The sequence below is a fragment of the Eimeria necatrix genome, genomic scaffold (genome assembly GCF_000499385.1).
Source record: "Eimeria necatrix Houghton genomic scaffold, Enh_scaff325, whole genome shotgun sequence".
In the NCBI taxonomy this organism is placed as follows: domain Eukaryota; phylum Apicomplexa; class Conoidasida; order Eucoccidiorida; family Eimeriidae; genus Eimeria; species Eimeria necatrix.
Genome location: NW_013653778.1, coordinates 1 through 27,500, shown reverse-complemented (window position 1 = coordinate 27,500; position 27,500 = coordinate 1). Strand labels below are relative to the sequence as shown.

Genomic DNA, 27,500 nt, shown 5'->3' with positions numbered 1-27,500 from the left:
CTGCTGCTTCCTCTTCTGCTGCTGCTGGCTCCGCTGCTGCTGCTGCTGCTGGGGGAGTTGGCTGCGCTGCTGCTGCTGCTGCTGCTGCTGCTGGGGGCGGCGGCTGGAAGCGCGGGGGGGGGGCCTGGGGGGGGGTTTCTGGGGCGCACCACAAGTTGTGGAGCGCAGCAGCAAGTGCTGCTGCGAGTCGCTTGTGGGGTTCTGCTGCAGCAGCAGCAGCAGCAGCAGCAGCAGGCCTTGCCTTGCCGAAAATGACCCCCCTGGTGTCTGCAAACTTGACCTGCCCCCCCCGAGTGAGCCACAGACTTGTGGGGTTGGCCAAAGTCAAGACAACGTTCTTAAGGACAGCTTGTCTTGCTGCTGCTGCTGCTTTGCTGCTGAGGTGTACGCGCAGCTCGCGCCCCACAGCAGCAGCAGGCACTGCAGCAAGCGGCCCCAGCAGCGGCTCCAAAGCCTCCCCAGAGTTCACCACGAGAGTGTCCAGAAACTGAATTACAAACTTCCTTTCTTTGTTGTCATCCAGTCTTCCAAGTCCGTTGCTTTTCACAGTAAAGACTTTGAAGGCCCGCGGCAGCAGCAGCCGCTGCTGCTCCGCGTCTGCTGCTTCTTTTGCTGCTTCCTCCACAGACACGTCTTCGGGAGCAGCAGCAGTCACTGGGAACCTCACGGTGAAGCTGGGGGCCCCTTGGGGGCCCCCGGGGGCCCCCCCGCGGCCCTTGCGGGGGCCCCTGCGCAGGCCCCGCCGGGGGCCCCCCGGGGGGCCCCCCGGGGGGCCCCCCGCGCCAGTACCCTCCCCGGGGGCCCCCGAGGGGGCCTCCACCTGCAAGTACAGAAATAAAGGACGAAAGGCCAACACTGAAGACACCAAGTAGCGGCGGCCGCGGGGGCCCACAAAAGACTCCCCCTTTAAGGCTTCTTGAATAGACACAAGTTCGGAGTTGAGGGCCAAACGGCCGTGCTGCTGCAGCGCGAGGAAAGGCAGCAGCCGCCGCAGCTGCTGCTGCCGCCGGCGCTCCCTGCGGCGCTGCTGCAGCCGCGACTTCGCGCTGCGCAGCAGCCCCCGGCCCAGCTGCAGCAGGCTCGCTCGCGGCGCTGCTGCTGCTGCTGCTGCTGCTGCTGCGGGGTTTGCTGCTGGGCCGCCGCCAGCAGCAGCAGCAGCAGCGGCCTCTTCGGGTGTACGTACACCCCAGAGCGAGGACCTCTCCTCCTCAGGGAAAGAGCTGCTGCTCCCACTTATTATTTGCTGCTGCAGTCCGGGCCCGAGGGCTGCAGCAGGGGCGCAGAGCAGCAGCAGCAGCAGCGCCGACAGCGCGCAGCGCCTCAAATCGAAGCAGCTGCTGCTGCTGCTGCTGCTGCTGCTGTTGCGGCCGCTCACACCGCCGAAAAAGGCCCTCATTGTGAAAAAGAAACTTTATTTAATTACTTTTTCCAATTTTAATTCAATTTAAAATGAAAAATGATGCAGAAGATCTCAAACTGAAGGGCCGCGCGCGCAAACACCAAACAGCCAGCGCGGCGCAGCGCAGCAGACCGCCGCCGACCACTCGCGCGCCGCAAACCCTAAACCCTAAACCCTAAACCCTTAACGCTAAACCCTAGTTTTCAGGCCCTCGAAAGTGCATTTTAAACCCCGAAAACCAGGATTTTATTCCGCATTTCAAGACCCTAAGGCCCAAACCCTAAACCCTTTTCAAGGGCTTAGTCCCCCAAACCCTCCAGCAAGCCACCCGCCTCAGCAGACCTTAGGCGCTGGCCCGGCAGCTAAACCTCCCTAAACCCTAATTAAAACCCTAAATTGCAAACCCTTTTTTAGGGTTTTTAATTTAGGGTTTAGGGTTTGGGTTGCAAGGCCGAGACACCCTCAATAGCCGCGCCCCAAATCGATGGTCCCAAGTGACCTTCCAGTGGCTCGCTCACTACGAACTCGAAACCCTAAACCCTAAACCCTAAACCCTAAACCCTAAACCCTAAACCCTAAATACTGCAAATCAAATCTAAAACCCTCAACCCTAGACCCTGAAACCTCAAAACTAATCGTTTCGTAAAATGCTTCCGTTTCCAAGATCGGGCCCACGCCCAGAAGAGATCCGAACTGTAAACCCTAAACCCTAAACCCTAAACCCTAAACCCTAAATACATTCTAGTTTAGGCCATTTGAACTAGAGACAAACTGCGTAGCTACCTAAACCCTAAACCCTAAACCCTAAACCCTGAAGATCAAACGCTTTCTAGCTGCTGCTCTGACTATAGGCATTTGAACTAGAGCGACGCTGCCTCACTACCTAAACCCCAAACTCTAAACCCTAAACCCTAAACCCTAAACCCTAAACCCTAAACAGTAAATGTGAAAGCTTGCCTAGCCGCTGCTCCGATTTAAGGCACTTGAGCTAGAGTAGCCTTGCCTAGCTACCTAAATCCCAAACCCTAGACCCTAAACCCTAAACCCTAAACCCTAAACCTTAGACCTTCGAGCCTTTCTAGCCGCTGCTCTGATTTTGGCGTTTGATTTGAGAGGCTCTGCCTAGCTTTTCAAACCTTAAACCCTAAACCCTAAACCCTAAACCCTAAACCCTAAATGCTTTCTAGCTGCTGCTCTGTCTCAGGCATTTTATCTAGAGAGGTGCTGCGCAGCTTCCTAAACCTATAACACCAAACCCTAAACCCTAAACCCTAAACCCTAAACACTAAACGCTGAACACTGAGCCCTAAACCCTAGACCCTGGGCTCTAAACCCTAAACTCTAAACCCTAAAGCCTTTCTAGCGGCTGCTTTGATTTGAACTTTTGAGCTAGAAAGACACTGCCTAGCTGCGTAAACCCTAAACCCTAAACCCTAAACCCTAAACCCTCGAGTCTTTCTAGCCCCCTCTCTAATATGGGCATTTGAGCTAGAGAGGCTTTTCCTAGCTAGCTGGGATGCACCCTAAACCCTGAACCCTAAACCCTAAACGTTCCACCCTAAACCCTAAACCCTAAACCCTAAACCCTAAACCCTAAACCCTAAAGCCACTGCTTATCTAGCCGACGCGATTTATATTTCTAGGGTTTGGCCAGCTCAGTGCCGATTCAAAATCCACAAATATAAAATTCCAAAATTATTTTTATTTGCTTTTTCCTTTCATTCATTTCGCCCAAATGGCCAGCTGCCTGAGCTTAGCGGGCGCTGCGATACAGTTTTTAGGGTTTAGGGTTTAGGGTTTAGGGTTTGGGGTTTGGGGTTTATTAGGTTAGGCTCCTCTTGCATCCAAGAAAGACCAAAACTCTGATTTTGCCACTAGTGGCGGTGAGAGCAGCTGCAGCACCCGCCGCTGCAGGTGCTGCTGCAGCTGCTGCTGCAGGTGCTGCTGCTGCAGCAGCTGCTGCAGCTGCTGCTGCAGCTGCTGCTGCTGCTGCTGGTGTTGTTTTGGCTCTTTGTTTTGATTAGGGACGGATGAGCAGCTGCCTATACACCTGAAACAAAGAGCAGCAGAAATGTTTTTGCTTTTGTTTTGCTGCCTAAGGAGGAAAATTAAATTCTTTTTTAGGCAGCAGTATAAAATATTTGAATTAAATAAATAATTGTATTTATTTTTTTAAATTAAACGGCTATTTGTCTATTTAAATGAATGAAATTATTTATTGAAATCAAATATTTTTTTATTTTCCGGGTTTTTTGTTTGCTTTTTGCTGCTCTGTTCTCTCTTTTCGAGCCTCGTGGATGAAAATGGATTAAAAAAAGAGAAAATAAACTTCTTGAAAAAAAGAAAAGAAAAAGAATTAAAAATTATAAAAATTTGAAGTAAAAATCCCAAAATAAAAGAACTGAATTCTGAGGCAGCATAGCTCATCAGCAGCAGATGCCGCGGGTGGCTGCAGCAGCGCTCTTTGTCCGCAAACTTGCCTCTTTTTAAATTAAAAATTTAATTAAATTAATTAATTAAATAAAAACTTTATTTAAATTTGCAGTGAGTTCGGCATTAAATTGCTTTTTAAAGCAGCAGCAGGCGGCAGCTGCCGCCGCGCCGGGGCTGAAGAATGCCTGTTGGCGTTCCCTCTGTCTTTTTTCTGCTTTTTTCGCTTTATTTTGACTTTTAAAATAAGAATTGGATTTATTTAAATGGTTTGATTTTGTATTTCAGCTCACTATGAGCTGGGGTGTACGTACACCGCACCACGGCGCCCACCCAACGTGTCGGCGGCGCCGCCGGGCCTCGCGGTGCGCGTACACCTGAAACTTGGCCTTTCTTTCGCATTTTTGGGTTTATTTTCATCACAAAGAGTCATTTTAAACACAATTTGGGGCTAAAATAGAGAAAAAAGAGCCGGAAAAGGCCGAAGGGCGCGGACGCCCTGCGCCAAACAGCCGAGGGCCGGCCAGCCGCAGCAGGCTGGAGTGTACGTACACTCCAGATACAACCCCGTTTAGCAGCAGCAGCAGCAGCAGCAGCAGCAGCAACTGCTTCTTTATTCTAAAGAGGCAAAGAGGGAAAAGTAGAGGCCCAATTATATTCGAAGCTCAGGTGTACGTACACCGCAAACCTTCCGCAATGACAATCGACCCCTTTTGCCTCTTCCGCACACTCGGGCTCTGTAAAGTAAACCCCAAACCCTAAACCCTAAACCCTAAACCCTAAACCCTAATTTTAGCTAAACCTCGTCCCCGACGCTCAAACCCTAGGCCCTTCCTGCTCCTTAAACCCTACAACTCCCCAATTCCTAATTCGACCCGCGCTTGGACCCAAACCATTCTCTAAACCCTAAACCCTTCTCTCAACCCTAAACCCTAAACCCTAAACACTCCTCTAAACCCCAAAACCTTCACCAAGTCCTCCTCTAAACCCTAAACCCTCTGCCAAACTCTAGACCCTTCTCTAAACCCTAGATTCTCCTCTACGCCCTAAACTCTCCTCTAAACCCTAAAACCTCCTCTAAACCCTAAACCCTCGTCTAAACCCTAAACCCTCGTCTAAACCCTAAACCCCCCTCCAGCCCTTTCTAAACGCTCAGAACTCTCACAACTTCTTCATGCCTCAGCTCTACCCACCGTCTCAAACCTAAACCCTAAACCCTAAACCCTAAACCCTAAACCCTAATTTTGTTTTCTACTAACTCGCAGGAGCCCCCCGTAGAACTCACGCAGCCGGAATGGTGGACTACTTTGCCTGGGGGGGGGGCCCCCGGGGCCCCTGGCTTGATGAATTCAATAAGGCTGCCGCAGCAGCAGCAGCAGCCATCTTTGCTGCTGCTGCAGCAGCAGCAGCAGCAGCAGCAGCAAGCCCTGGGACAGCCCTTCGACGCAGTCGACGTGCGCGAGAGCGCCACTGAGGTGTACTGCATGCAAGCAGCAGCAGCAACTTTCTACTTGCCTCCCAAGCAGCAGCAGCAGCAGCAGCAGCAGCAGCAGCAGCAGCTGGCTGGTCTCGCTGCAGCACACAGCAGAGCCTACGCTCCAGCTGCAGCAGCAGCAAACTACCCCAGCAGCAGCCGCAGCAGCAGCGAAGGCCAGACGCATGTGCCTGGCTTCTTCGGGGACCTGCCTATAGGCAAGTCGGGCCCCAAAACAGAAGCAGCAGCAGCAGCAGCAGCAGCAGCAGCAGCAGCAGCAGATAAGTGGGGGGCAGCCAGCAGCACAGAACCCAGCAGCAGAGAGACCAGCGGCAAGATAGGAAGGGCGTAAAATGCAAGCGCCTTCCTCTTTGCTGTTGCTGCAGCAGCAGCTGCTGCTGCAGCAGCAGCAGCTGCTGCAGCAGCAGCTGCTGCAGCAGCAGCAGCTGCTGCTGCAGATACGGGCGTACATAGACAGACAGAAGGAGAAAGTAGCAGCAGCAGCAGCAGCAGCAGCAGCAGCAAATGCTGCGAACGGTTTTAAGCTTTAACGTTACTTCTTTTCCTCCCCATCCAACCATTTATTCATTTATTTATTCATCTATTTATTATTTATTTATTTATTTATTTATTTATTTATTTATTTATTTATTTATTTATTTATTTATTATTTATTTATTTAGTTTTTATTTACTTTTATTTCACTAGAGCGTTAAAGGCAGTTCTGTAGAAATTGGAATTAAGCGTTTTTGCATTTATTGCAAATTTAGTTTTTGTTTAAATATTTATTATTTAAATTTAATTTCTAATAATAAATTAAATTGTTTTTATTTAAATATTTATTATTTAAATTTAATTTCTAAAAATAAATTAAATTTAGATTATCAACATGCATTTAAAGGAATAAGAGATATGTTGCTAAACACACGCGCAGCAGCAGCAGCAGCAGCAGCAGCTGTGGAGCTGTGCAGCTGCTGCTGCAGCTGCTGCAGCAGCTGCTGCTGCTGTTGCTGCTGCTGCGTCAGAGTCGCCAATGCGCTCGCTGCAGCACCAAAATAAAAATAAAAAGTTCAGCTGCTGTCTGCCAAGTCGGTCCGCGCCTTCTTGAAGAACTGCAGCAGCCCCTGCTGCTGCTGCTGCTGCTGCTGCTGCTGCTGCTGCTGCTGCTTTCGTTTGTCTGTTTTCTGCACCTCCAGCACTTCATCTATGTCTTCTTCTTCGCTCAAATCAAAAACATCTTTGTGTTCTTCTTCCGGATCTTTGCACTTTTTTAATTTGCCATTTTTTTTATAACTGCCATTGCTTTTATTAAAGTTATCGCCATTAGTGTTAATGGCAGCCCCGCTGCTGCTGCTGCTGCTGCTGCTGCTGCTGTCACTTTGCTGCAGCAAACAAGGCACTGAGTTTTTGCTGCAGCTCTCCATTTTCAGCTGCTGCTGCTCCCCGTCCAGAGCTGTTGTCAGTACACCCCATTTGCTCTGCAGCATCCGATACACTGCATCGTCCAGAGTCCCCTGCAGCAGCAGCAGCAGCAGCAGCAGCAGCAGCAGTAGCAGCAGCGGCAGCAAGGCGTAAATCGCTTCGACAAACGGCGCCTTTGAAACGGCTCTTTTTGCAGCTCGCTCCCTTGCTGCAGCTGCAGCAGCAGCAGCTGCTGCTGCTGCTCGTGTTGCTGCTGCTGCTGCTCCTGCTACTCGTGCTGCTGCTGCTGCCGCTGTACTGGTTTACCCCCTTATCAGCTGCTCAGCATTTGCTCCTTTGCTGCTTTTGGCCTAGGGTTTAGGGTTTAGGGTTTAGAGTGGTGCTCCGCACAATTTGTCTACTGTTTGGGGTCTCCTGTTCACGCTCAAGGGTTTAGGGTTTAGGGTTTAGGGTTTAGGGTTTACCTCTCCAATCAAGTAGTGGATTTGCACTGCCTGGTGTTTGCTGCCAATTCTGTGGGATCTGTCTTCAGCTTGAAGAATATACCCCGGCACCCAATACAGCTCCGCGAAGACCACTGTACTCTGCAGCAGCAGCAGCAGCAGCAGCAGCAGCAGCAGCAGCAGCGGGAGTAAGAACGGGAGGGGGAGCAGCGGCAGAAGCCGCAGCAGAAGCAGCAGCAGCCAGAGCAGGGGCTGGCGGGTCTCTGCTGCTGCAGCAGCATCCGCTGTTGTTGCTGCAGCTGTGCTGCAGCTGCTGCGCTGCAGCGGGGTTCTCTGCAGCTTGGGGTGTACGTACACCGGAAAACTGGCAAAAGAAAGATTTCTGGCGCTACTTGCATGCGCAGCAGGAAGAAACAAAAGAAACAATAAAATATATTTATTTCGAAAAGGCAGAAGTTTTTGCAAAATAAATAAATTTCAAACTTCTCTGCTGCTGGCCCACGCTGCAGCAGCAAATGCATGCGCCCTGCTGCTGCAGCAGTCTGTCTGTACACCCGAAGCCCCATTTCCACTCACTGCAGCAGTTAAGTCCAGCCCTTGCCCGCAAGCCGTTATCGACAGCACAGCAACCTGAGCAGCAGCAGCAGCAGCAGCAGCAGCAGCAGCAGCTGAAGACACTGCAGCAGGAGTGGCGAAGCAACACGAACTACAGCAGCAGCAGCAGGTGCTGCAGCAGGAACGGCGTAGCTCCACGCGTCGCAGCAGCAGCAACAACAACCGGCACGGCGGCAGAACCAGCAGCAGCAATGCAACCAGCAGCAGCAATGCAACCAGCAGCAGCAGCAGCAGCAGCAGCAGCAGCAGCAGGATGCAAGTCTGGCAGAAGTCGAGAACCAGGAAAGCTGGAGAAGCGAAAAGCCCACGAGCCGAAAGGCAGCGAGCAGCAGAGCAGCAAAACAAAAACTAAAAACAAACAAACAAATAAATAAATAAAATAAATAAATAAATAAATAAATAAATAAAAATAAAAAATGAAATACCTTGCAGTCGGGGTCCGTTTGGAACTGGCGGACCTTGTCTTCGCGCTGCTGCTGCGGCGTCCTGCCGTCGATGAGAACAGCTTTTGTCTTTTCTTGTTTTTGCAAAAACAAAAAAATAAAATCCAAAACAAATAAATGATGAGCAAAAACAATAAACTTGACGCTGCACTGCAGCAAATAGCCCAAGTACTCGCACACGCCCCCCAGCTTCGCGCGCCCCGTCAGCGCAAACAGCTCCGACACTGCAGCGTGGCTGCCCCGCTGCTGCTGCTGCTGCTGCTGCTGCTGCTGCTGCTGCTGCTGCTGCTGCTGCTGCGCGTGAGGCGCAGGGTCTGCTGCGCAGCTGTCCGGAGCCTGCGCGGAAGCACACGGATTTTCGCACGCACACCCGCTCACCCGCACGCGCCTCCTCCTGCTGCTGCTGCTGCTGCTGCGGCTGCTGCTGCTGCTGCTGCTGCTGCTGCTGCTGCGGCTGCTGCTGCTGCTGCGGCTGCTGATAAGGAGGTGAGGAAGAAGTTAAGTGCTGCATTCTGATTAAGTGCTGCTGCAGGTCAACAGCTGCTGCTGTTTATTAAGTGCTCGTTCTCTAACCCACCTCTGCTGAATCAGCTGCTGCTGCAGCTGCTGCAGCAGCAGCTGCTGCTGCTTTTGATCCAAAGGCAACCAAAGCAGCAGCATCAACACCTTCCATTCGCTTGCGAATTTCCCTCATCTCCTTCGCGGGGATTTCGATGGGAATGCGCGACCTGCCCGCAAACCCTAAACCCTAAACCCCAAACCCTAAACCCTAAACCCCAAACCCTAAACCCTAAACCCTAAGCGGAGCCACGTGGCCCCTTAAGTTTCCGCTAAAGACGGGGCAGGCAAAGGCTACCCTCCCGAGCAGCAGCAGCAGCAGGAGCAGCAGCAGAGAAAGGCCCTGCGGCGTGGCGGGGACGGGCTGAGGGTTTAGGGTTTAGGGTTTAGGGTTTAGGGTTTCTTGCCGCGTTTTGGGGGGGAGTTCCGTGAGGACGTCCTTCTTGAGCCTGCGAATGAGAATGGTTTCCTTCAGCAGCAAATGCAATTCTTGCTGATGTTGGTGGCCTTCGTCTTCCATTCTTTTCGAAAAAGAGTTGAAGACCGGAAGGCAGTACCGCGCGCTGAACTCCCGGTACGAGCACAAGTCCGGCAGCTGCAGCAGCAGCAGCAGCAGCAGCAGCAGCAGCGGCAGCAGCGGCAGCAGCAGCAGCAGCAGCGGCAGCAGCAGCAGCAGCAGCGGCAGCAGCAGCAGCAGCAGCAGCGGCAGCGGCGGCAGCAAAATTTCCATTCGAATTCAAGTTTAAATTCCATTCGATTAGTTAAAACTGCTCTACTTGCTGCCGCCGTTTTCTTCTTTTGTGCGCAAACCCCAATCCCTAAACCCTAAACCCTAAACCCTAAACCCTAAACCCTAGCTTACTAGGGAGTTCAGCTGCTGGTAAAGCTCCACTGGGCGGTTTAAGGCGGGGGTCCCTGACAGCAGCAAAGCCCGCCGCGCCTGCCGCAGCATTGGGCAAATCTGCACAAACCCACACGCAGTCAACAGCTAGCTAGCTGGCTAGCTGGCTAGCTGGCTGGCTAGCTAGCTGGCTGGCTAGCTAACTAGCTGGCTGGCTAGCTAGCTAGCTCGCTGGCCAGATAGCTTGCTGGCTGGCCAAACAGCTAGCTAGCTACCTGGCTGGCCAGCCAGCCACCTAGCTAGCTGAGCAAGTGACTACGAGAGCTAATAGCTATCTACTAGCTAGCTAGCTAGCTAGCTAGCTAGCTAGCTGGCTAGCTAGCTGGCTAGCTAGCTGGCTAGCTAGCTGGCTAGCTAGCTGCAGATGCGCAGTAGCGCCCAGCCCGCTGGCCACGTGGCCAGCCGCTTGAGCGGTAAACAAGCAAACGCCCTAAACCCTAAACCCTAAAACCTAAACCCTAAACCCTAAACCCTGAAATCACCGCTTGCGTCCTCTTGGCGTGGTGGTTCTTCAAGTAGTGGGACTCGTCGCAAATGACGCACTGCAGCAGCGGCAAAGAGAACAAGGGTTTAGGGTTTAGGGTTTAGGGTTTGGGGATCATAGGTCGAGCATTTCATCCGTGAGCGCGCGAACTCTAAACCCTGCATCCCCTTAACTCTCGCCCTAGGGTTTAGGGTTTCGAATTCGGGGTTTAGGGCTTAGAAACCAGGGTTTAAAATTCAGGGTTTAGGGTTTAGGGTTTAGGGTTTAGGGTTTGCCTGGTAGTTGGCCTGGAACTTCTCTTGTTTGGCCAAAAGGTCGTAAGAGATTATGACCAGTCGCGTCTCAGGCGCTATTTCGCTTTTCCCGTTCCTTATGATGCAGATCTGAAGCAAACCCCAAACCCTAAACCCTAAACCCTAAACCCTAAACCCTAAACCCTAAACCCCAAACCCTAGTGAGCCAGGTATGCTGCACCCGGTAACTCCTTCTAGAGCCCTTTGCAGCCACCCTTTCTCGTTCCCCAAGGTAGCTGCGTGCTTTGCTGGCTCTTCAGCTAGCTAGCCAGCTAGCTATCTAGCTGTCAGGCTAGTTAGCTAGCTAGCTGTCCAGCTCCCTAGCTGGCTAGCTAGCTGGCTAGCTAGCTAGCTAGCAAGACATTTGGCTGAACATTTTATTTTATCTGGCTAGCTGCCTAGCTGGATAGTTATCTATCAGCCATACGGCTAGCTGGACGGCTAGCTAGCTAGCTAGCTAGCTAGATAGCTGGCTGCTAGCTAGCTAGCTAGCTACAGTACCTGCTCAGGAGAAAGAATATGCCCCAGCCACCTCAGCGCCTGGTCTCGCCACTGGAATCGACTGAGACACGAAAGAAAAAGAAATAAGCGCTCATGCTGCTGCTGCTGCTGCTGCTGCAGCTGCTGCTGCTGCTACTGCTGCTGCTGCTACTCTTGCTGCTGCTGCTGCCGCTGTCGATGCTACCGCTGCTACTGTTTCTACTGACGTTGTTGCAGCTGCTACTGCTGCAACTGCAACTGCTTCTGCTGCTGCTGCTGCTGCTGCTGTGGCTGCTTCGGCTGCGGCTCCTGTTGCTGCTGCTGCTGCTGCTGCTGCTGCTGCTGCTGCTGCGCTTACATGGAAGAGGGGCAAACAACGAGGAGCGGCCAGTCTTCAAGATACTGTGCGGCGATTGTGAGGGCCTGAAAGAAAGACACGCAGCCGCTGGGCGTAGCTAGCTAGCTAGCTAGCTAGCTAGCTAACTAGCTAGGTAGCTAGCTGGCCAGTTGGCTAGCTAGCTAGCCAGTCACCGCTAGCTAGCCAACCATCGCGAGCTAGCCAGTCGCCTTCCCGCTGCCGTTCCCTGCCCACCTAGCTAGCTATCCAGCCATCTAGCCAAATGCCTCATTAGCCCCCTAGCTAGCTAGCTAGCTAGCTAGCTAGCTTGATAGCTAGCTAGCTTGATAGCTAGCTAGCTAGCTAGCTAGCTAGCGTCTACTCAAGGCGCGCCAGCCAGCTGCTCAGCCGGACGGCCAAATGGCCAGCTAGCTATCTCACTACCTAGCTCGCTAGCCACACAGGCAACCAGACTGCCAGCTAGCCAGCCAGCCAGCAAGCCAGCTAGCCAGCTGCGCAGCTAGCTAGCTAGCTAGCTAGTTGGCTAGCTAGCTAGCTAGCTAGCTAGCTAGCTAGCTAGCTAGCTGGGGCAAAGGGGCACCTGGATGGTTTTTCCAAGTCCCATTTCGTCGCCAATGAGAACTCTCCCGTGGCGCTGCAGTCCAAAAGCAACTCCTTGTCTTTGGAACTCCCTGAGGGAAGCAAAAAGATTCGGCTCCACGCCTGCTGCTGCTGCTGCTGCTGCTGCTGCTGCTGCTGCTGCGCCTTCGGCTGCTGCTGCTGCGGGTGCGGCGGCGGGGGGAGCTGCTGCAGCAGCTGCAGCTGCTGCAGCTGCTACAGCTGCAGGCGCGGCGCCGGCGCTTCCGCCCGAAGATGCGTCGCCAGCAGACGACTGCTGCTGCTGCTGCTGCTGTTGCTGCTGCTGCTGCTGCTGCTGCTGCAGGCCGAGCAGCTGGGGTGATGGTGGGAGCTTGTGCCGCAGCAGCACCAGCGCCGTCTTCTTGGGCACAGCAGCAGCAGCAGCAAAAGGTTGGAAGGCAGCAAAGGCCCGCAGCACAAACGAAGGAATAGGCTCCAAGGAGGTGAACGTAAAGCCCTGCAGCAGCAGCAGCAGCAGCAGCAGCAGCGGATCCGTAGCAGCAGCAGCCGCAGCTGCACTAAGACAGCAGCCAAATTGGCAGCAGCAGCAGCAGCAGCAGCTAAGCACCGCATATTTGCTGCCATGGTGTGCTGCAGCCCTGACAGGGGCAACAAACGCTGCCGCAGCAGCAGCAGCCCCAGCAGCAGCAGCAGCAGCAGCAACAGCAGCAGCAGCAGCAGCAGCCTACCTTTTTAACGCCCTCAAGAACCTGAGTGTATCGAGAAGCTTCAAAGGGCCCTGGATCAACTGCCGTGCCGCTGCTGCCAAACTTGCTGCTGCTGCTGCTGCTGCTGCTGCTGCTGCTGCTGCTTCCCGTTGCAGCACCTTGAGTGTCCTCCTCTTTAGCCCAACCCTCTTTGAGAGCCTGACCGCAGCAACAGCAGCAGCAGCAGCAGCAAATGCAACAGAAACAGCAGCAGCTGCAGCAACAGCAGGGTGAGCCGCAGCAACAACAAGCCTTGCAGCAGCAGCGGCAGCAGCAGCAGGACTAAAAGCAGCAGCGGCGGAAGGTCCCACAGCAGCAGCAGCAGCAGCAGTAAGAACAGCAGCAGCAGCAAGAACAGCAGCAGCAGCAGCAGCAGCAGCAGCACACCAGCAGGTAATCCCCCAGAGCCCTTGGCAGCAAAGGGCTCCACAAGGCACCTTTGCTGCCGCCGCGTGGGGCCCCGTGTCTTCTGTGCTGCTGCTGCTGCTGCTGCAGCGCGAGAACTCTGAACTTGTCTTCTGAACAAATCTCAAAAGATATTGTTGCTTCCAAGTGAATAGTTGGAGAAGCAGCAACGCCTGCTGCTGCTGCTGCTGCTGCTGCTGCTGCTGCTGTGGCTGGGTTCGCCCCTGCCGTCTTGCCGAATGGCAGCACCCTCGAGAAGGTGCTGCTGCTGCTGCTGCTGCTGCTGCTGTTGCTGCTGCTGCTGCTGCAGGGAGCAGCAGCATCGTAGCGAAAGGCATCCATAAACTGCAGGGCGCCTTTGGGGGCATGAGACACTCGGACGGGGACACAAACAGCAACTGGCTGCTGCTGTTGCTGCTGCTGCTGCTGCTGCTGCTGCGGTGTTGCTGCTGCGGGCGCTTCTGCAGCAGCAGCAGTTGCTGCTGCTTGTGCTGCTGCATCGTTCTGCTGCTGCTGCTGCTGCTGTTCTTGCAGCACACTGATGTCGAAGTCGAAGTCACTCGCGAGGTCCTCCACAGTGGGATGCGCAGCAGCAGCAGCAGGCGGGGCAGCAGCAGCAGCAGCAGCAGCAGCAACAGGTGCAGGGGCTGCTGCTGCTGCTGCTTCCTCTGTCGAGGGCAAACTGAAAGAAGACAGTGGGGAAGGATGCTGCAGCGCCGGTGCGTCCGCGCTTGCTGCTGCTGCTGCTGCTGCTGCTGCTACCTGTCCCGCGGCATCAGCAGCAGCTGCTGCAGGTACCGTTCCCCGTGCTGCTGCTGCTGCTGCTGCTGCTGCTGCTGTTGCTGCTCTTTGCTGCGCAGCAGCGCCGCCTGCAGCAAGGCGCAGGGTCTTGTTGGGAGAGACCTGCAGCTTGAGCTGTCTGGGCTGCCGCTGCACTTCAGCTGGCAGCAGCCCCTGCTGCTGCTGCTGCTGCTGCTGCTGCTGCTGCTGCAGATAGGCAACGAAAGCAGCAAGCTGCCCCGTGGGAGCAGCAAGGCTGCGGGCCCATCTGCAGTAGCTGCTTTCTGCTGCTGCAACAAAAGAAAATGTCTTGCCAGCAAAACGGCCAAAGCGAAACACAGTATCGCCCAGCGGCGGCGCTGCTGCTGCTGCTGCTGCTGCTGCTGCTGTTGCTGCTGCTGCTGTTGCTGTTGCTGCTGCTCCTGCTGCTTTCGACGGAGGGGCGTGGCCAGAAGGCCGCGAATAAAATAAAGCAGCAGGAATGGTTTCGGGGAGAGTAGATGCTTGCTGCTGCTGAGGCTGCTGCTGCTCTTGCTGAGGCTGCTGCTGCTGCTGCTGCTGCTGCTTCTGCAGCTGCTGCTGCTGCTGCAGCAGCTGCTGCTGCTGCAGCTGCTGCTGCGTCCCTGGCATTACAGGTGTACCACCATGCTGCAGAGCAACGGGAGGGGCTCCTTAAGGGACACCTCGCTGTAAACCCTAAAACCCTAAACCCTAAACCCTAAACCCTAAACCCTACGCTGCAACTTAGGGGACTGGAGAGCAGCAGCAGGTACCCTAAAGACCAAGACAGCCCCGGAAAGAGCAGCAGCTTTGGGAGTAAACGCTGCTGCAGAAGACCCAGCAGCAGTTGCTGTTGCTGTGGCGGTTGTATTGCTGCTGCTGCTGCTGCTGTAGTAGCAGCAATTGCGTCCCATAAGCAGCAGCAGCAGCAGCAGCAGCAGCGGCAGCAAAAGCCGGCCACACGAGTGCTTCTGCGAGGAAAAACCTCACGGCTAACTTGTCTTTCTCCCTGCAGCTGCTTTTGCTGCTGCTGCTTCTGCTGCTGCAGCACTGAGCCTGCTTTGCTGCTGCTGTGCCATACCCCCCAAGGCAGCAGCAGCGGCGCAGCAGGTGCTGCTAACAGGAGGTGTATATACACCTGGAGCGCCCCAATGACAGATTTTAATTTATAAAATAAAATTATAAAAGAAAAATAATAAAACAAAAAGCAGCAAAACGCTCAAGGGGGCCCACTGGATGCCATGGGGGCCCCCCCGGGGGGCCCCCACCACCCCAGCCCCCGCAGCAGCAGCAGCAGCAGCAGCAGCAGCAGCAGCAGGTATGACTTTTATTCCATAAATCCTCGATTTAAGCTCTAAACCCTGATTGATGGACTACTGATTTAAACCCTAAACCCTAATTCCCAAACCCTAAACCCCGCGTTCATTCACACTTGGTTTAAACCCTATGTCGTGGTTTGTGAACACTTGAAGTTAACACCCAAACCCTAAACCCTAAATAGTTGCTCTAACACTTTAAACCCTAAACCCTACACAACTGCTTTAACAACTCAAACCCTAAACCCTAAACAATTGCTATAACACCTTAAACCCCAACCCTAACCCTAAACCCTAAACCCTAAACCCTAAACCCTAAACAATTGCCTTAACCCCCAAACCCTAAACCCTAGGCAACTATTTACACACCTTAAACCCCAAACCCCAAGCACTTGTTTTAACGCCCTAAACCCTAAACCCTAAACAACTGCTTCAACACCCAAACCCTAAACCCTAAACAGTTGCTTTAATGGCCAAACCCTAAACCCCAAACAACCCCTTTAAGACCTCAAACCCCAAACCCTCAACAGCTTGTTTAACAGCTTAAACCCTAAACCCTAAAAAGCCGTTTTAAGGCCTCAAACCCCAAACCATGAGCAATTGTTCCAACGCCATAAACCCTAAACCCTAAAACCCTAAACCCTAAACCCTAAAAATTGGTTCAGCGCCTTAAACCCTAAACCTTACACCGGTTTGTGCCCCTTTTTAACCCCCAGCCTCTTTTACTTTTATTTAAAAGTGTAAAGAAGCAAAAAACTAAAATTATAAAAATGAAATAAATGAAAAGCAATGGAGAAATTAGGGGCCCCAAGCCGCTGCTGGCGTTCAGGTGTACAGACAGCTCTGCTTCCTCTAGTGCTGCTGCTGCTGTCGCTGCTGCTGCTGCAGTCGCTGCTGCTGCTGCTGTCGCTGCTGCTGGTGTTGCTGCAGCAGCTGTTGCTGCTGCTGCTGCTGCTGTTGCTGCATAGGCGCGCTGCACCGCACTTTGCTTAAAGCAGTTAAGGCACTCCCGGGGGCCCTCTTTAGGGGCCCCCTTAAGCGGGGGGCCCCCATCTTGGGGCCCCCTGCCTAAGGGGCCCCTGTTTCGGGGCCCCTTGCTTGAGGGGCCCCCTAATTAAGGGCCCCCTGCATAGGGGGCCCCTGCTTTGGGGCCCCCCTTGCTTAAGGGGCCCCCATCTTGGGGCCCCCTGCTTCAAAGGCCCCTACCCTGGGCCCCCCGTACTTAAGGGGCCCCTGTGTGAGTGTTGCCCTAAATAAGGGGCCCCTATTTAGGGGCCCCTGCTGAAGAGAGGGGCCCCTGTGTAGGGCCCCCCTAACTACGGGGCCCCCGTGTAGGGGCCCCCAGTTCAAGGGGCCCCTGTTTGAGGGGCCCCCAAATTGCGGGGCCCCCGTTCGAGGGGCCCCCTGCTCAGGGGGCCCCTGTTGGGGGCCCCCGCCTAGGGGCCCCTGCTTGGGGGCCCCCGGGTTTGTGGAAAGTGCGGGGTTGGAAGGAAAAGCTGGAGGTCAACAAAAGTGTCTGAGTTGGGCTGTGGCAGCTGCAGCACAGCCGCTGAGGTGTACGTACACCTGAACTAGGCTGCGGCCAGCCGTCTGGCTGGGGACTTGAAACCAAATCGATGAATAATAATAATAATAATTATTATTATTATTATTAATAACATTTTGCTCATTGGAAGGGAGAAAGGAAGAAGTGGAAGGCAGCAGCAAAGAAACAAAAACCCAAACCCTGCGCACTGGCAGGTCAGATTGGGGTGTACAGACAGCTCCGGGGTGTACATGCACCTCACCCCACAAGCACTAAATTCACTTTTCCTTCTTTGCTGCTTCCCTTCTGCTGCACTCTTCGCGGCACGCAATCAGATAGTCACGAACCAGCATTGGGCAGCTAGCTAGCTAGCTAGGTGGCTAGCTAGCTAGCTAGCTAGTTCGCCAGCTAGCCGGCTAGCTAGCTAGCTAGCTAGCTAGCTAGCTGCGGAGAACGAGAGCCAAAGACATGCTCTAAAAATGTACTGGCTCTGTCGTACATCTCCTTGAGCTCGAACACCTGTGGTTCTAACCTCTCTCCCTCTGCTGCCGCTGCTGCTGCTGCTGCTGCTGCTGCAGCTGCTGCAGCTGCTGCTGCTGCTTGTGGACGCCGCAGCAATATGAGGGCCCTCAACCTGCTGCTGCAGCTGGAGCCTGCCTTTGCTCTTTCTGCCTCCACCTGTGCTGGCAGCCTTCCGCTGCTGCTGCTGCTGCTGCTGCTGCAGCTTTTGCTGCAGCTGTTGCTGCTGTGCAGTTGCTGTTGCTGCTGTGCCGCTGCTGCTGCACTGTTGGGGAACCACCAGCTCGCGGCAAGCCGGCACTTCGGCACGCTCGTTTGAGCCGCCGTTGCTGCTGCTGCTGCTGCTGCTGCTGCTGCTGCTGCTGCGGCTACTGTTGCTGCTGCTGCTGCGGGTACTTAGAAACTGAAACTGGGCGGGAGTTGGGCTCCTCGGCCCCCCAAATTGCTGCTATAAGTGCTGCTGTGGGGGACAGCTGCGCGAGTTCTCCCATATCTCTGGGGCTTGCTGCTGCTGCTGCTGCTGCTGCTGCGTGTCTTTCGTCTTGAAAAGCAGCAAAAAGGTTTTGCTTCCCGCCTCTCCTTTTGGAGGCGCCGAGAGCGCCGTTGCTGCTGCTGCTGCTGCTGCTGCTGCTGCTGCTGCCCGCAGCTACACTCGCTGCTTCAGCAACAGCAACAGCAGCAGCAGCTCCGTCTCCGCTGCAGTCCCTCGCTTGCCACACTGTCTCCCCATCGAGGGCCTCAAGAGAGGGCAGCCAGAAGGGCTGCTGCTGCTGCTGCTGCTGCTGCTGCTGCGGCTGCTGCTGCTGCTGCTGCTGGTCGTGAGCGGCCTGCGCCCAACAATTCCGCTGCTGCGCTGCAGCTGCCGGTACACTTATCCCGGGTCCTCCCCACAGGGACTTGTGCTGCTGCTGCTGCTGCTGCTGCTCTCGCTTTCTAGCAGCAGCAGCAACAGCAGCAGCCACTGCTGCTTGTTCTGCAGGGGCAGCAGCAGCTCCATGCAGCTTGGATTCCTGTCTTTGGAGGAGTTCGCAGGAAGACCCGCTGCTGCTGCTGCCGTTGCTGCTGCTGCTGCTGCTGCTGCTTTCGGGAGTAAGCTGTGAAGCTGCTGTTTCTTCTTCTTCTGTTGCTGCTGTGGTGGGCTCACCCAGCATGTGCTGCTGCTGCTTTTGCTGCTGCTGCTGCTCGTTGCTGCAGGGCCCCCCGAAGAAGGAAGCAGCAGCAGCAGGGCCTCCTAAAGGGTACTTTGCGTCTGCTTTAGACGGCATGCACAGGCCATGCAGCTGCTCCTGCAGCAGCAGCAGCGGCTGCTGCTGCAGCGGCAGCAGCTGCTGCTGCTGCTGCTGCAGCGGAAAGCCCGAGTTTTGCCGCTGGCCCACGAACTGGTGCTGCGGAGCGTACAGATTTGCTGCTGCATGCGCTCCCCTAGAGAAGCACTGCCTTTGCTGCTGCTGCTGCTGCTGCTGCTGCTCCAGCGCATTGTTGGGGATGGCGTGCTGCTGCGGGTGGCGGTGCTGCTGCTGCTCGTACTCCGAGCTGCAGCAGTAAGGAGAGAAAGGCGCTGCTGCTGCTGCTGCTGCTGCTGCTGCTGCTGCTGCTGCTCCTGCTTCCTGCATGCGCGTGCTGGAGCAGAAGTCGTGGGGGTCCCTCTTTCCCTTCGGGTGCAAGTTGGCCTGCGGGGCGTTGGCGCCCGCGGCTGCTGCTGCTGCTGCTGCTGCTGCTGCTGCTGCTGCTGCTCCCCCTGCTGCTGCGGACTCCCGGGCCCCCGGAAAATGAATTAAATATCCTGTGGAAGGCAAATAAACGCAAACAAAAGGGGTTTGGTATTTGTCAGCCAAACCCTCAGCTGCCTGGACCCCCCGGAGGTCCCTGAGGGGCCCCTGGGGGGCCCCCAAGTCCCCTTCTATGCGGAAGCCCAGTGCTGCTGCTGCTGCTGCTGCTGCTGTTGCTTGCTGCTGCGGCGCGGCCTTCAGGCTGCCCAGGCTGCCCCGCCTCCCCAGTGCTGCTCCCTCCCGCAGCCGCTCCTCAGTTGGCCGCCGGTGGCCGCGCAGCGCAGCAGCAGCAGCTGCTGCTGCTGCTGCTGCTGCGCTGCTGCTGCTGCAGGGCGGCAGGCCCGGCTTCGTGTAGCCCCAGGAAGGCGCGGAGAAGCAAAAGGGAGAAGCAGCGCCGCTTGCTGCTGCAGCAGAAGCGCCCAGCCCCGCGGGAACCGTGTTTGCTGCTGCAGCAGCAGCAGCAGCTGCTGCTGCTGCAGCAGGCGACATGCCACTGTCCCCAAGCCCGCAGAATGGCACTGCAGCAGGGGCCCCCCTGCTGCTGGGGGCCTCCAAAACAGCAGCAGATTGCAGGGGCCCCTTTCCGTTGTAGCTGGGAAGCAACATTGCGCCTCTGCAAGCAGCAGCAGCAGCAGCAGCAGCAGCAGCAGCAGAGGCAGCAGTGATAGCACGAGAAAACAGTAACAGCAGCAGCAAGAAGCGAAACGGCAGCAGCAGCAAACAAAGCAGCAGCAGCAGCAGCAGGCACAGCAGCAGCTGCAACTTCCAAGAGAAATCGAAGCAGAAGCGCTTCCTTACCTTCCTTTGTAGTAGTGGTGCTGCTGTTGCTGCTGCTGCTGCTGAGCACGCTGCTGCTGCTGCCTCTGCTGCCGATTCTGCTGCCTGTGCTGCCGCTGCTGCTGCTGCTGCTGCTTAATGCTGCTGTTGCCAGGGTGGGTGTCCTCTCCGGCTTTGCCATTGCTGTTTGGCCCTGCAGCAAACGGCAAAAGCAGGACAACCAGACTGTTGCTGCTGCTGCTGCTGTTGCTGCTGCTGCTGCTGGAGCTGTTCTTTTGGGCGGCAGCAGCAGCAGCAGCCATACCTCTCATGGATGCGCCGTTGCTGCAGTCTCCATTCTGCTGCTGCTGCTGCTGCCGCTGCTGCTGCTGCGGCGGCGGCAGCGGCACATCGTAAGGGTGCTGCGAGTGCGCAGGAGCTGCCTGAGCCCCAGCAGCAGCAGCAGCAGCAGCAGCAGCAGCAGCAGCAGCAGCAGGCTCTGCTGCTGCCTTCGCCTCAGCCCCCCCGCCCTCTGCATGCAAAAAGCGGCAGCGCTTTCGAGCGCAGCGGCCGAAGAGAAAATGTTTGCAGAGAAGGCTATTCCACTGGATGTCTTCGGCTGGTTTGCTGCTGCTGCTGCTGCTGCTGCTGCTGCCAGCCCGCGCTGCTGCTGCTGCTGCTGCTGCTGCTGTGGACACGAGAGTTGTGCTGGGAGGTCCGGCGGGCACATCGCCGGTTGCTGCTGCTGACCTGGCAGCAGCAGTAGCAGCAGCAGACTCTTGCTGCTGCGTGGAGAGGCTCACCTGGCTGCAGCTGCTGCTGTTGCTGCTGCTTTCGCTGCTGGGAGCAGCAGCAGCAGCAGCAGCAGCAGCAGCAGCTACAGCTAGGGGCCTTCCGGCCTCGCAAGGCGCCTCCTGGGCCCCTGCAGCAACTGCTGCCCGCGCTGTGTCCATTTCCTGCTACTGTTTGTGCTGCGAGTGAGCTGCTGCTGCTGCTGCTGCAGCTGTTCTTGCTGCTGCTGCTGCTGCTGCTGTTGCTGCTGCTGCTGCTGCTGCTGAACTCAAGATAGAAGCGCCGAGGAGGCTACTCATGGGGGGGCTGGGCATTGCACTTTGGGGTGTCTGCTGCGTCTCCCTCTTTGTCGCCCATCTCTAAACCCTAGCCGCTGCGCCGCAAACCCTAAACCCTAAACCCTAAACCCTAAACCCTCAGCTGCAGCGCCGTCTCCTTGCAGCAGCTCGCGGCCGTCGGCTGCGCCTGTGGAGCCTCTGGGGGCTCGAAAGGAAGCGAAACTGGGGTGTATATACAGCTCGTAAATAGGCGAAATGGGGGCAGAAAAGCTGCTGCTGCTGCTGCTGCTGCTGCTGCAGACACAGCAGCAGTAGACACAGCGGGCCGCTGCACTGCAGCAGCCGCCTAGCTGAAGGGCCAGCAGCAAACAGGGGGCCCCCGGGAGAGAGAGGGGCCCCTGCTGCAGTTGGTTGTCTCTTAATTATTTAAAAAGAGACGAGGAAAGAGGAAGCCGGAGGAGGGGAGCAGCAGGGAAAGAGACAGCTGCTGCTGCTGGGTCAAAGGGGCAGCGCTGCTGCCGGTTCTGCTGCTGCTGCTGCTGCTGCTGCTGCTGCTGCTGCTGTGGTACATCCGTTGAGTAGTCTCGTACGCTACAGGAGGTCTCATGACCGTGTTCAACAATATGGGGTGAAGACAGTCCTGCGGCGGCTGCTGCTGCTGCTGCTGCTGGAGCTGCTGCTGCTGCTGCTGCTGCTGTTTCGGCTCAAGCTCCGGACGACCCCCAGCAGCAGCGGCGCTGCCGCTGCACCAGCAGCAGCAGCGGCAGCAACACAAGTGCAAATTTAGACGTTTGCAATGGCTGATAAATTATTTAGAGAGACAGAATAAGAACCCTACTGAAAAGATAGGCAGCTTTCAATAGGCTGCCTGGCCGCTGCTGCTGCTGCTGCTGCTGCTGCTGCTCCTTTGGCCGTCCGGGTGCCACCCGCGCGGATCCTGCGCTCCACCTCTTCAAATTTGCTGAATCTCACTACAAAAAAAGGTTTTTAAAAGTATGTTTTGAATTTCATTGTTCCAGCTCGCTCAAGTCAAAGAAAGAGGCCAACTAATAGTTGTGTCGGCTGCAGGGAGCGACCGAAAGACGCACACGGTGTGTTGCGGTGTATGTACAGCTCGGCGTTTCGCCTGAAATCCAACTCCGCCAAACCGCTATCATTTTCATTTTATTATTTTTAATTCATTTAATAAAAACAAAAATGCAATCTATGCCCCCTTCACTCCTTTTCTGGCGCGCGCCGTGGCTAAGCAACGGCCTCTGCCGAATCCCGGGGGAGCAGATCCGCTGCATCTTCCGCAGCAGCTTTTTCCAGATTCTAAACAACAAAATAAACTAAATAAATGAAATAAATGCAAACAAATTACCCTAAATGCACTGATAAGTTGCAGAAAGAAGAAGTAGCTAGCCCCCCCTAAGGTTTCGGACTTGAACTCAAGTCTTCACACTTTACGCGCTTCGTTCTTCGGCCTTCTGCTCAGCCATTGTCTTTTCTTTTTGTTTCTTTTCTCTCCAGTATGAATTCTTTTCGTTTGTCTTTGCTCAATTAAACAGCCTCAGCAATTTAATTAATGCAGCACCAACTGTCCCCCCTTAGAAGCTCCACTTTACTGCAGCAGCAGCAAACACCAGCGCCCTGCAGCAGCCAAAAGAGCAGCTAGCTGCTGCAGTTGATCGTGTTTTAGTACTTGAGCCACAGCCCCAACCCCAAACCCTAAACCCCAAACCCTAAACCCCCGCGTGGAGGCCCTAACCCCAAACCCTATTTCTCTCGGGCGAAAGCCCCGGCCCCAAACCCTAAACCCTTCGGGACTTAGCAAAGCCCCAAACCCTAAACCTCTTTAGCTTCAAAGAGGCCTCTCAGGCTCTCGAAAACCCTCAGGCTCTCAGCATCAATGCATGCATGTAGAAAATCCCTATCTATACGTATATATCGTTTATACATATATATATATATATATATATATATATGTATATATATATATATTGAATGCATTGAAATAAATGTAATGAATATTATTTGAATATATGCGAGAACATATTTCTATGCAGATGTATTCCCATGCATCTTTCAACGTTGCTGTGTACATACACTTGGGCGTAGGCGTACGGGCAAGCACATTAAAAATGCATTTGCGCATTTATTAATGCATGCAAATATATAATGGAAAAAGGCATTAAAATGCCTCTTAGAGTTTTTTTGAACCTTTTTGAGCAGCAGCGGCGCTTTCGTCTGCGCGTGGACGTGCGGTGTACGTACACCTCAGCCTTCACCCGTATGCAGAAACTCGCATGCAAAAATAGACCCAAAGATGCATGCAGTTGTGCCTAAAGATGAATTCTAAACATTTATGTCAGCGTTTTATGCATGCGGATGTTTGCGTTTGTTCATATTAGTGCAGGTGTACATACACCGCTGTGTCTGTGTACGTACATGCAGCAATGTATACGTAAATATGCGTAAATACATATATATATATATATATATATATATATCTATATATATTATATATATATAAATATATATATAATATATATATATATTATATGCAGGATTATTGCAAACCTTCATGCACTTTCAAAAGCACTATGATGCAAACAAGCAGCGACTTGAGGCCCGAGAGGGGGCAAAGAGAGAAGCAAAAAGCGGGGCAACTCCGGGGCCCCACACTTTGTCTCTTTCGCTTCCCCAGCTGCTGCGCTGCTCTTTCTTTCCAAACTCCTGCTGCAGACTAGCTCTTTTGCATGCACAGACTAGCCCTTTTGCATGCACAGACTAGCCCTTTTGCATGCGCAGACTAGCCCTTTTGCATGCGTTGGGGCTCTGTGCTTCGGGTGTACGTACACCCCACGGCCCCACACTCTAAGGCGCAATTACACTTGAGAGACAAATACCCCAAAGTGCAGCTCCACGTACACCCCAGCGGGCAGAGCTGTCCGTACACCGCAAACTGCGCACACCTTTGCAAGTGCAGACACCCCAAGCAGCTGTACATACACCTCAAAGCGCGGCCACCCACCGCGAACTGTACGTACACCCCGGAACCCCCACAGAAGCCCCACCGGGCCCCAGTAGGTCGCCAGTGGGGCCCCTGGACGCCCCTGTGGGGCCCCGGGGCCCCCTGTGGGGCGCCGGGGCCCCGCAGGGGGCCCCGGGGCCCCCTGGGTCTGCGCGGGGGCCCCTGGGGGCCCCCGTGGGGGCCCCTTGCTAGGAGGCGAGGAGGTGGCGCATGCGGGCCGCGACGGCCCTGAACTGGGGGGCCTCCACGGAGGCGACGGTGGGCCCCGCCGGGTGGTCGGGGGCCCCCCAGGGGCCCCCGGGGGCCCCCTGGGGGTTTGCGAAAGTGAAGATTTCGGGGAAAAGACTGAGGAAACCAAAGAGAGTGTCGTTCCAAGACAAAGCACAAGAGGGCCCCAGCCCGTACTCAGCCCGCAAGTAACGCAAAGGCACTTCCCACTTAGTCGCAAAACGCTGCGGAAGTGCAGCAAACGAACAGGGGCCCTCTTCAGCCAGCAGCGCATGCAGCCCCTGCAGCGTGAGCATCAGCAGACACACGGGCGGCGGCAGGTCCAGCAGCAAACTCGGGTCGCCCTGGAAGCGGGCCTCCCCTGCGCGCACGCCAACCCAAACCCTAAACCCTAAACCCTAAACCCTAAGCCCTAAACCCTAGGCCGCTGCCGCGCGGGCCTGCAGCCCGCAGGCCCGCGCCTGCCGCCCGTCTGAAACCCTCACGCCGAAACCCTAAACCCTAAACCCTAAACCCTAGACCCTCCGCTGCAGCGGAACTAGCTCGTCCTAGGCGCTCCTGCTGCTGCTGCAAAGCAGCAGCAAACCCTGCTGCGAAAGCTGCGGATTTTCCCCTAAAGAAGAAGCCAGCAAGGGCCTCTTTGGGGCCCCTGGGTGGACCTGGCAAAGCCCCAAAAGCCCCAAAGAAGCCAACAAGTCTGCATGCAGCAGCTCTTTTGGGGGCCCCCAGCAGCAACCCACCTCGTGGTCCACTGGTCAGGGCGTGGACAGCTGCGGGGTCCGCGTGGGCCCAGGGGGCCTGCGAGGGCGACTCCTCCTGCAGCTGCTGCTGCTGCTGCAGCTGCTGCTGCTGCAGCTGCTGCTGCGGGGGCGGCGGGGGCCCCGACGGGGGCTGGGGGAACGAGAGGGGCCCCCCCGCTTGCCTGTCCGGGGGGGCCCCCCTGGGGTCCTGGGGCGCCGGGTCGTTGGCGCGCTGCTGCTGCTGCAGCGCGAGGGGGCCCCCGGGCGCAGCCGCCGGGTTGGCGGGCAGGCGCGGGGGGCCCCCCCCTCCCGGGGGGGCCCCCGGGGCCCCCGGGGCCCCGGGGGCCCCCGGGGCCCCCGGGGCCCCCGCGACTCTGCAGGAACCGTCGAGCGGGTGGACCTCCACGAGGGGCCCCGTGGAGGGCCCCAAGCACTGCTGCTTCTCGAAGAATGCATGCGGGGGGTGGGGGGCCCCCGGGGGCCAGCAGTCCCGCACGAGGCCCTCCAACATGTGCTGCAGGCGATGCACTATTTGCAGCTGCTCTTCTGGACTGGGGTTTGGGTTGCGGAGGCGGTCGCTCGTGACCACCAGGTGCAGCGGCTGGTTGTCCCTGCAGCGCCCACAAACCTCCAGAAACACTCCCTAGCAGCAGCAGCAGCAGCAGCAGCAGCAGCAGCAACGCGGCAGCAGCAGCAGAAGCAGCAGCGCAGCGGCAGATGCTGCAGCGCGGCAAAAGCGGTGAGGGACAGCCAGCAGCAGAAGGGAGCTGAGGAAGCTGTTGCATGCATGCATGCAAGCGTGCATGCGTGGAGCGGCTGCTAGGGCAGCGCAGCTGGGGAGTACAGACACCGCAGACTACCAGCTTCAGCCTCCCCTCGAGCCTTGGCCTACATCTACGGATCTGCTGCTGCTCCTAAGGCTATTGCTGCTGCTGCTTGGGCTACTGATGCTGCTGCTTCTGGCTCTGCTGCTGCTGCTGCTGCTGCTGCTGCCGTTGGGCCAGCAGCAGCAGCACCGCCTGCGGTTTGTTGCGCGTACGCGGGCAGCCGATTACTTTGGACTTTTGCTGCGTTGTGTCCGTCAGCGCACATGCTGGCTCTTCAGTTCTAATTAATTTTAATTAATTTTAATTACTTCTAATTAATTCTAACTAGTTTTAATTTGTTTTAATTATTTCTAGCTACAACAAAACTACTGAAGAGTGCAGCGCTTCGTTGTGCGCGCGTGGCCACTCAGGTGTACGTACACCCGCTACGGAACAACAGCAGCAACAGCCCCCAAACCTCGACGGCGCCCAACACCAGCCCCACGCATGCATGCATGCATGCATGCAGCCACGCATGCATGCATGCATGCAGCCACGCATGCATGCATGCATTCACGCATGCATGCACGCATGCACGCATGCATGCATGCATGCACGCATGCATGCGTGGCTGCAGGCGTTGCTGGGGTCTCACCTGAATTCGTCATATTCGTGTTTTTTGGTATTTCTGTTGAGCTGTTTGCCGTAAATCTGCACGTGGGCCCCCGCGACCCTTTCCATTTCTTTGTGGGTATTCCCGCGGGCCCCCAAAACGGCCTTCACTGCATCTTTCCCGAGAGGATGGAAAGTTGTTGGGACCCAAAGGTCAAACAAAAACTTCCCGCTGCGTCTCCCGGGGCTTCTCTTTGCATGCGCCCCGGCCTCGCCTCCGGGGGCCCCCCCGGGGGCCCCCCCCGGGGCCCCCCCGGGGGCCCCCCCGGGGCCGGGGTCACCTCCAGGTGACCTCCCCCCGTACCCCGACGAGGGCCTCGAGGGGCCCAGCGGGCCCCCCAGGGGGCCCCCCAGGGGGCCCCCCAGCGGGGCCCCCAGCGGGGCCCCCCCTCCCAGCGGGGCCCCCGGAGGCGCCCCCAGGGGGCCCCCAAGCCCGGGCGGCCAGTCCAGCGAGGGGCCCCACCCCTCCCGCAGGCCCGGCCCAGCGGACCCTCCGGGGGGCCCCGGGGGGCCCCCCCCCAGGGGGGGCCCCTGCACGCCCAGGGGGGCCCCCTCGCCCCGGCGGGGCCCCGGGCCCCTGGAGGCCTCTCTGCTCTGAGAAGGCGAAGAAGCCCGCGAGAGAGAAGAGTCCGAACTTGACAAAGAAGACATGGGAGTCAAGACTGCAGGCAGCTCCCCCACAGCCTCTTGGCCGTCGAGCCGCAGCAGCTGCTGCTGCTGCTGCTGCTGCTGCTGCTGCAGGGGGCCCCCGCTGCTGTGGGGCCCCTCTCTGTGCATAAACTCCACTGAGGGGCTCCGGTCCCCCTGGCGCTGTTCATCAGAGGCCACAGACATTAAGGACAACTCGGAGTCCGAACTGTACCCTAGGGGCCCCTCCTCGTCCTCGCGCTGCCGCTTCATGTGGCTGCTGCTGCTGCTGCTGCTGCTGCTGTTGCTGCTGCTGTCGCCTTCGTGGGGGCCCCCCCGCCACCGACTCCGCCTGGAGTCCCCGCCGCCCCCGCGGGGGCCCCCCGGGGGGGCCCCCCACTCCGCCCGCGACTTCGACTGGGGGCCCCCCTCTGGGGGCCCCTCCTCTTTGGCCTGGCGCCTCCAGGAGGTACTTGAGCGTTCCATCGTTTGCCGTTTGCTGGCGGAGCCGCGGGGGCCCCCCTGGGAGCGGCCGCCGCGCTGGGGCCCCTGGGGGCCCCCGAAGGAGCCCCCCGAGCCCCCCACAGACCCCGAGACCTCGTGGGAAGAAGAACCTGCTACGGACTGCTCTTGAGCAGACGCTCGA

The 27,500-nt window shown here is 56.4% G+C and overlaps 5 protein-coding genes across 5 annotated transcripts in view; 1 reads left to right on the top strand and 4 right to left on the bottom strand.

Annotated features, from left to right (window-relative positions):
- The window catches only part of ENH_00043620 (hypothetical protein, conserved), a gene marked incomplete at both ends in the record, with an annotated part of 1,701 nt that extends 305 nt beyond the window's left edge, over window positions 1–1,396 (bottom strand). The window contains one exon of the mRNA XM_013580884.1: window positions 1–1,396. This exon is cut by the window's left edge and continues 305 nt beyond it. Coding sequence (XP_013436338.1) covers window positions 1–1,396 — 1,396 coding nt within the window.
- A 3,129-nt stretch (window positions 1,397–4,525) lies between these two features.
- Window positions 4,526–5,655, top strand: ENH_00043610 (hypothetical protein, conserved; the record flags this gene model as incomplete). Its single annotated transcript, XM_013580883.1, has 2 exons — window positions 4,526–4,573; window positions 5,095–5,655. 2 exons carry the CDS (start codon window positions 4,526–4,528, stop codon window positions 5,653–5,655), a joined length of 609 nt encoding a protein of 202 aa, XP_013436337.1.
- Window positions 5,656–6,373: 718 nt separating this feature from the next.
- Window positions 6,374–14,440, bottom strand: ENH_00043600 (SNF2 family N-terminal domain-containing protein, putative; the record flags this gene model as incomplete). The annotated part of the gene is made up of 13 exons (XM_013580882.1): window positions 6,374–6,817; window positions 7,190–7,309; window positions 8,209–8,562; window positions 8,804–8,954; window positions 9,342–9,379; window positions 9,647–9,745; window positions 10,168–10,227; window positions 10,502–10,552; window positions 10,964–11,024; window positions 11,301–11,365; window positions 11,881–12,375; window positions 12,608–12,784; window positions 13,013–14,440. The coding sequence occupies 13 exons, from the start codon at window positions 14,438–14,440 to the stop codon at window positions 6,374–6,376; spliced, it is 3,543 nt and encodes a 1,180-aa protein (XP_013436336.1).
- A 3,098-nt stretch (window positions 14,441–17,538) lies between these two features.
- Window positions 17,539–20,648, bottom strand: ENH_00043590 (zinc finger (CCCH type) protein, putative; the record flags this gene model as incomplete). Its single annotated transcript, XM_013580881.1, has 3 exons — window positions 17,539–19,552; window positions 19,738–19,909; window positions 20,021–20,648. 3 exons carry the CDS (start codon window positions 20,646–20,648, stop codon window positions 17,539–17,541), a joined length of 2,814 nt encoding a protein of 937 aa, XP_013436335.1.
- A 3,321-nt stretch (window positions 20,649–23,969) lies between these two features.
- On the bottom strand, window positions 23,970–27,340 carry ENH_00043580 (hypothetical protein, conserved; the record flags this gene model as incomplete). The annotated part of the gene is made up of 3 exons (XM_013580880.1): window positions 23,970–24,370; window positions 24,750–25,360; window positions 26,211–27,340. The coding sequence occupies 3 exons, from the start codon at window positions 27,338–27,340 to the stop codon at window positions 23,970–23,972; spliced, it is 2,142 nt and encodes a 713-aa protein (XP_013436334.1).
- Between the last annotated feature and the right edge of the window lie 160 nt (window positions 27,341–27,500).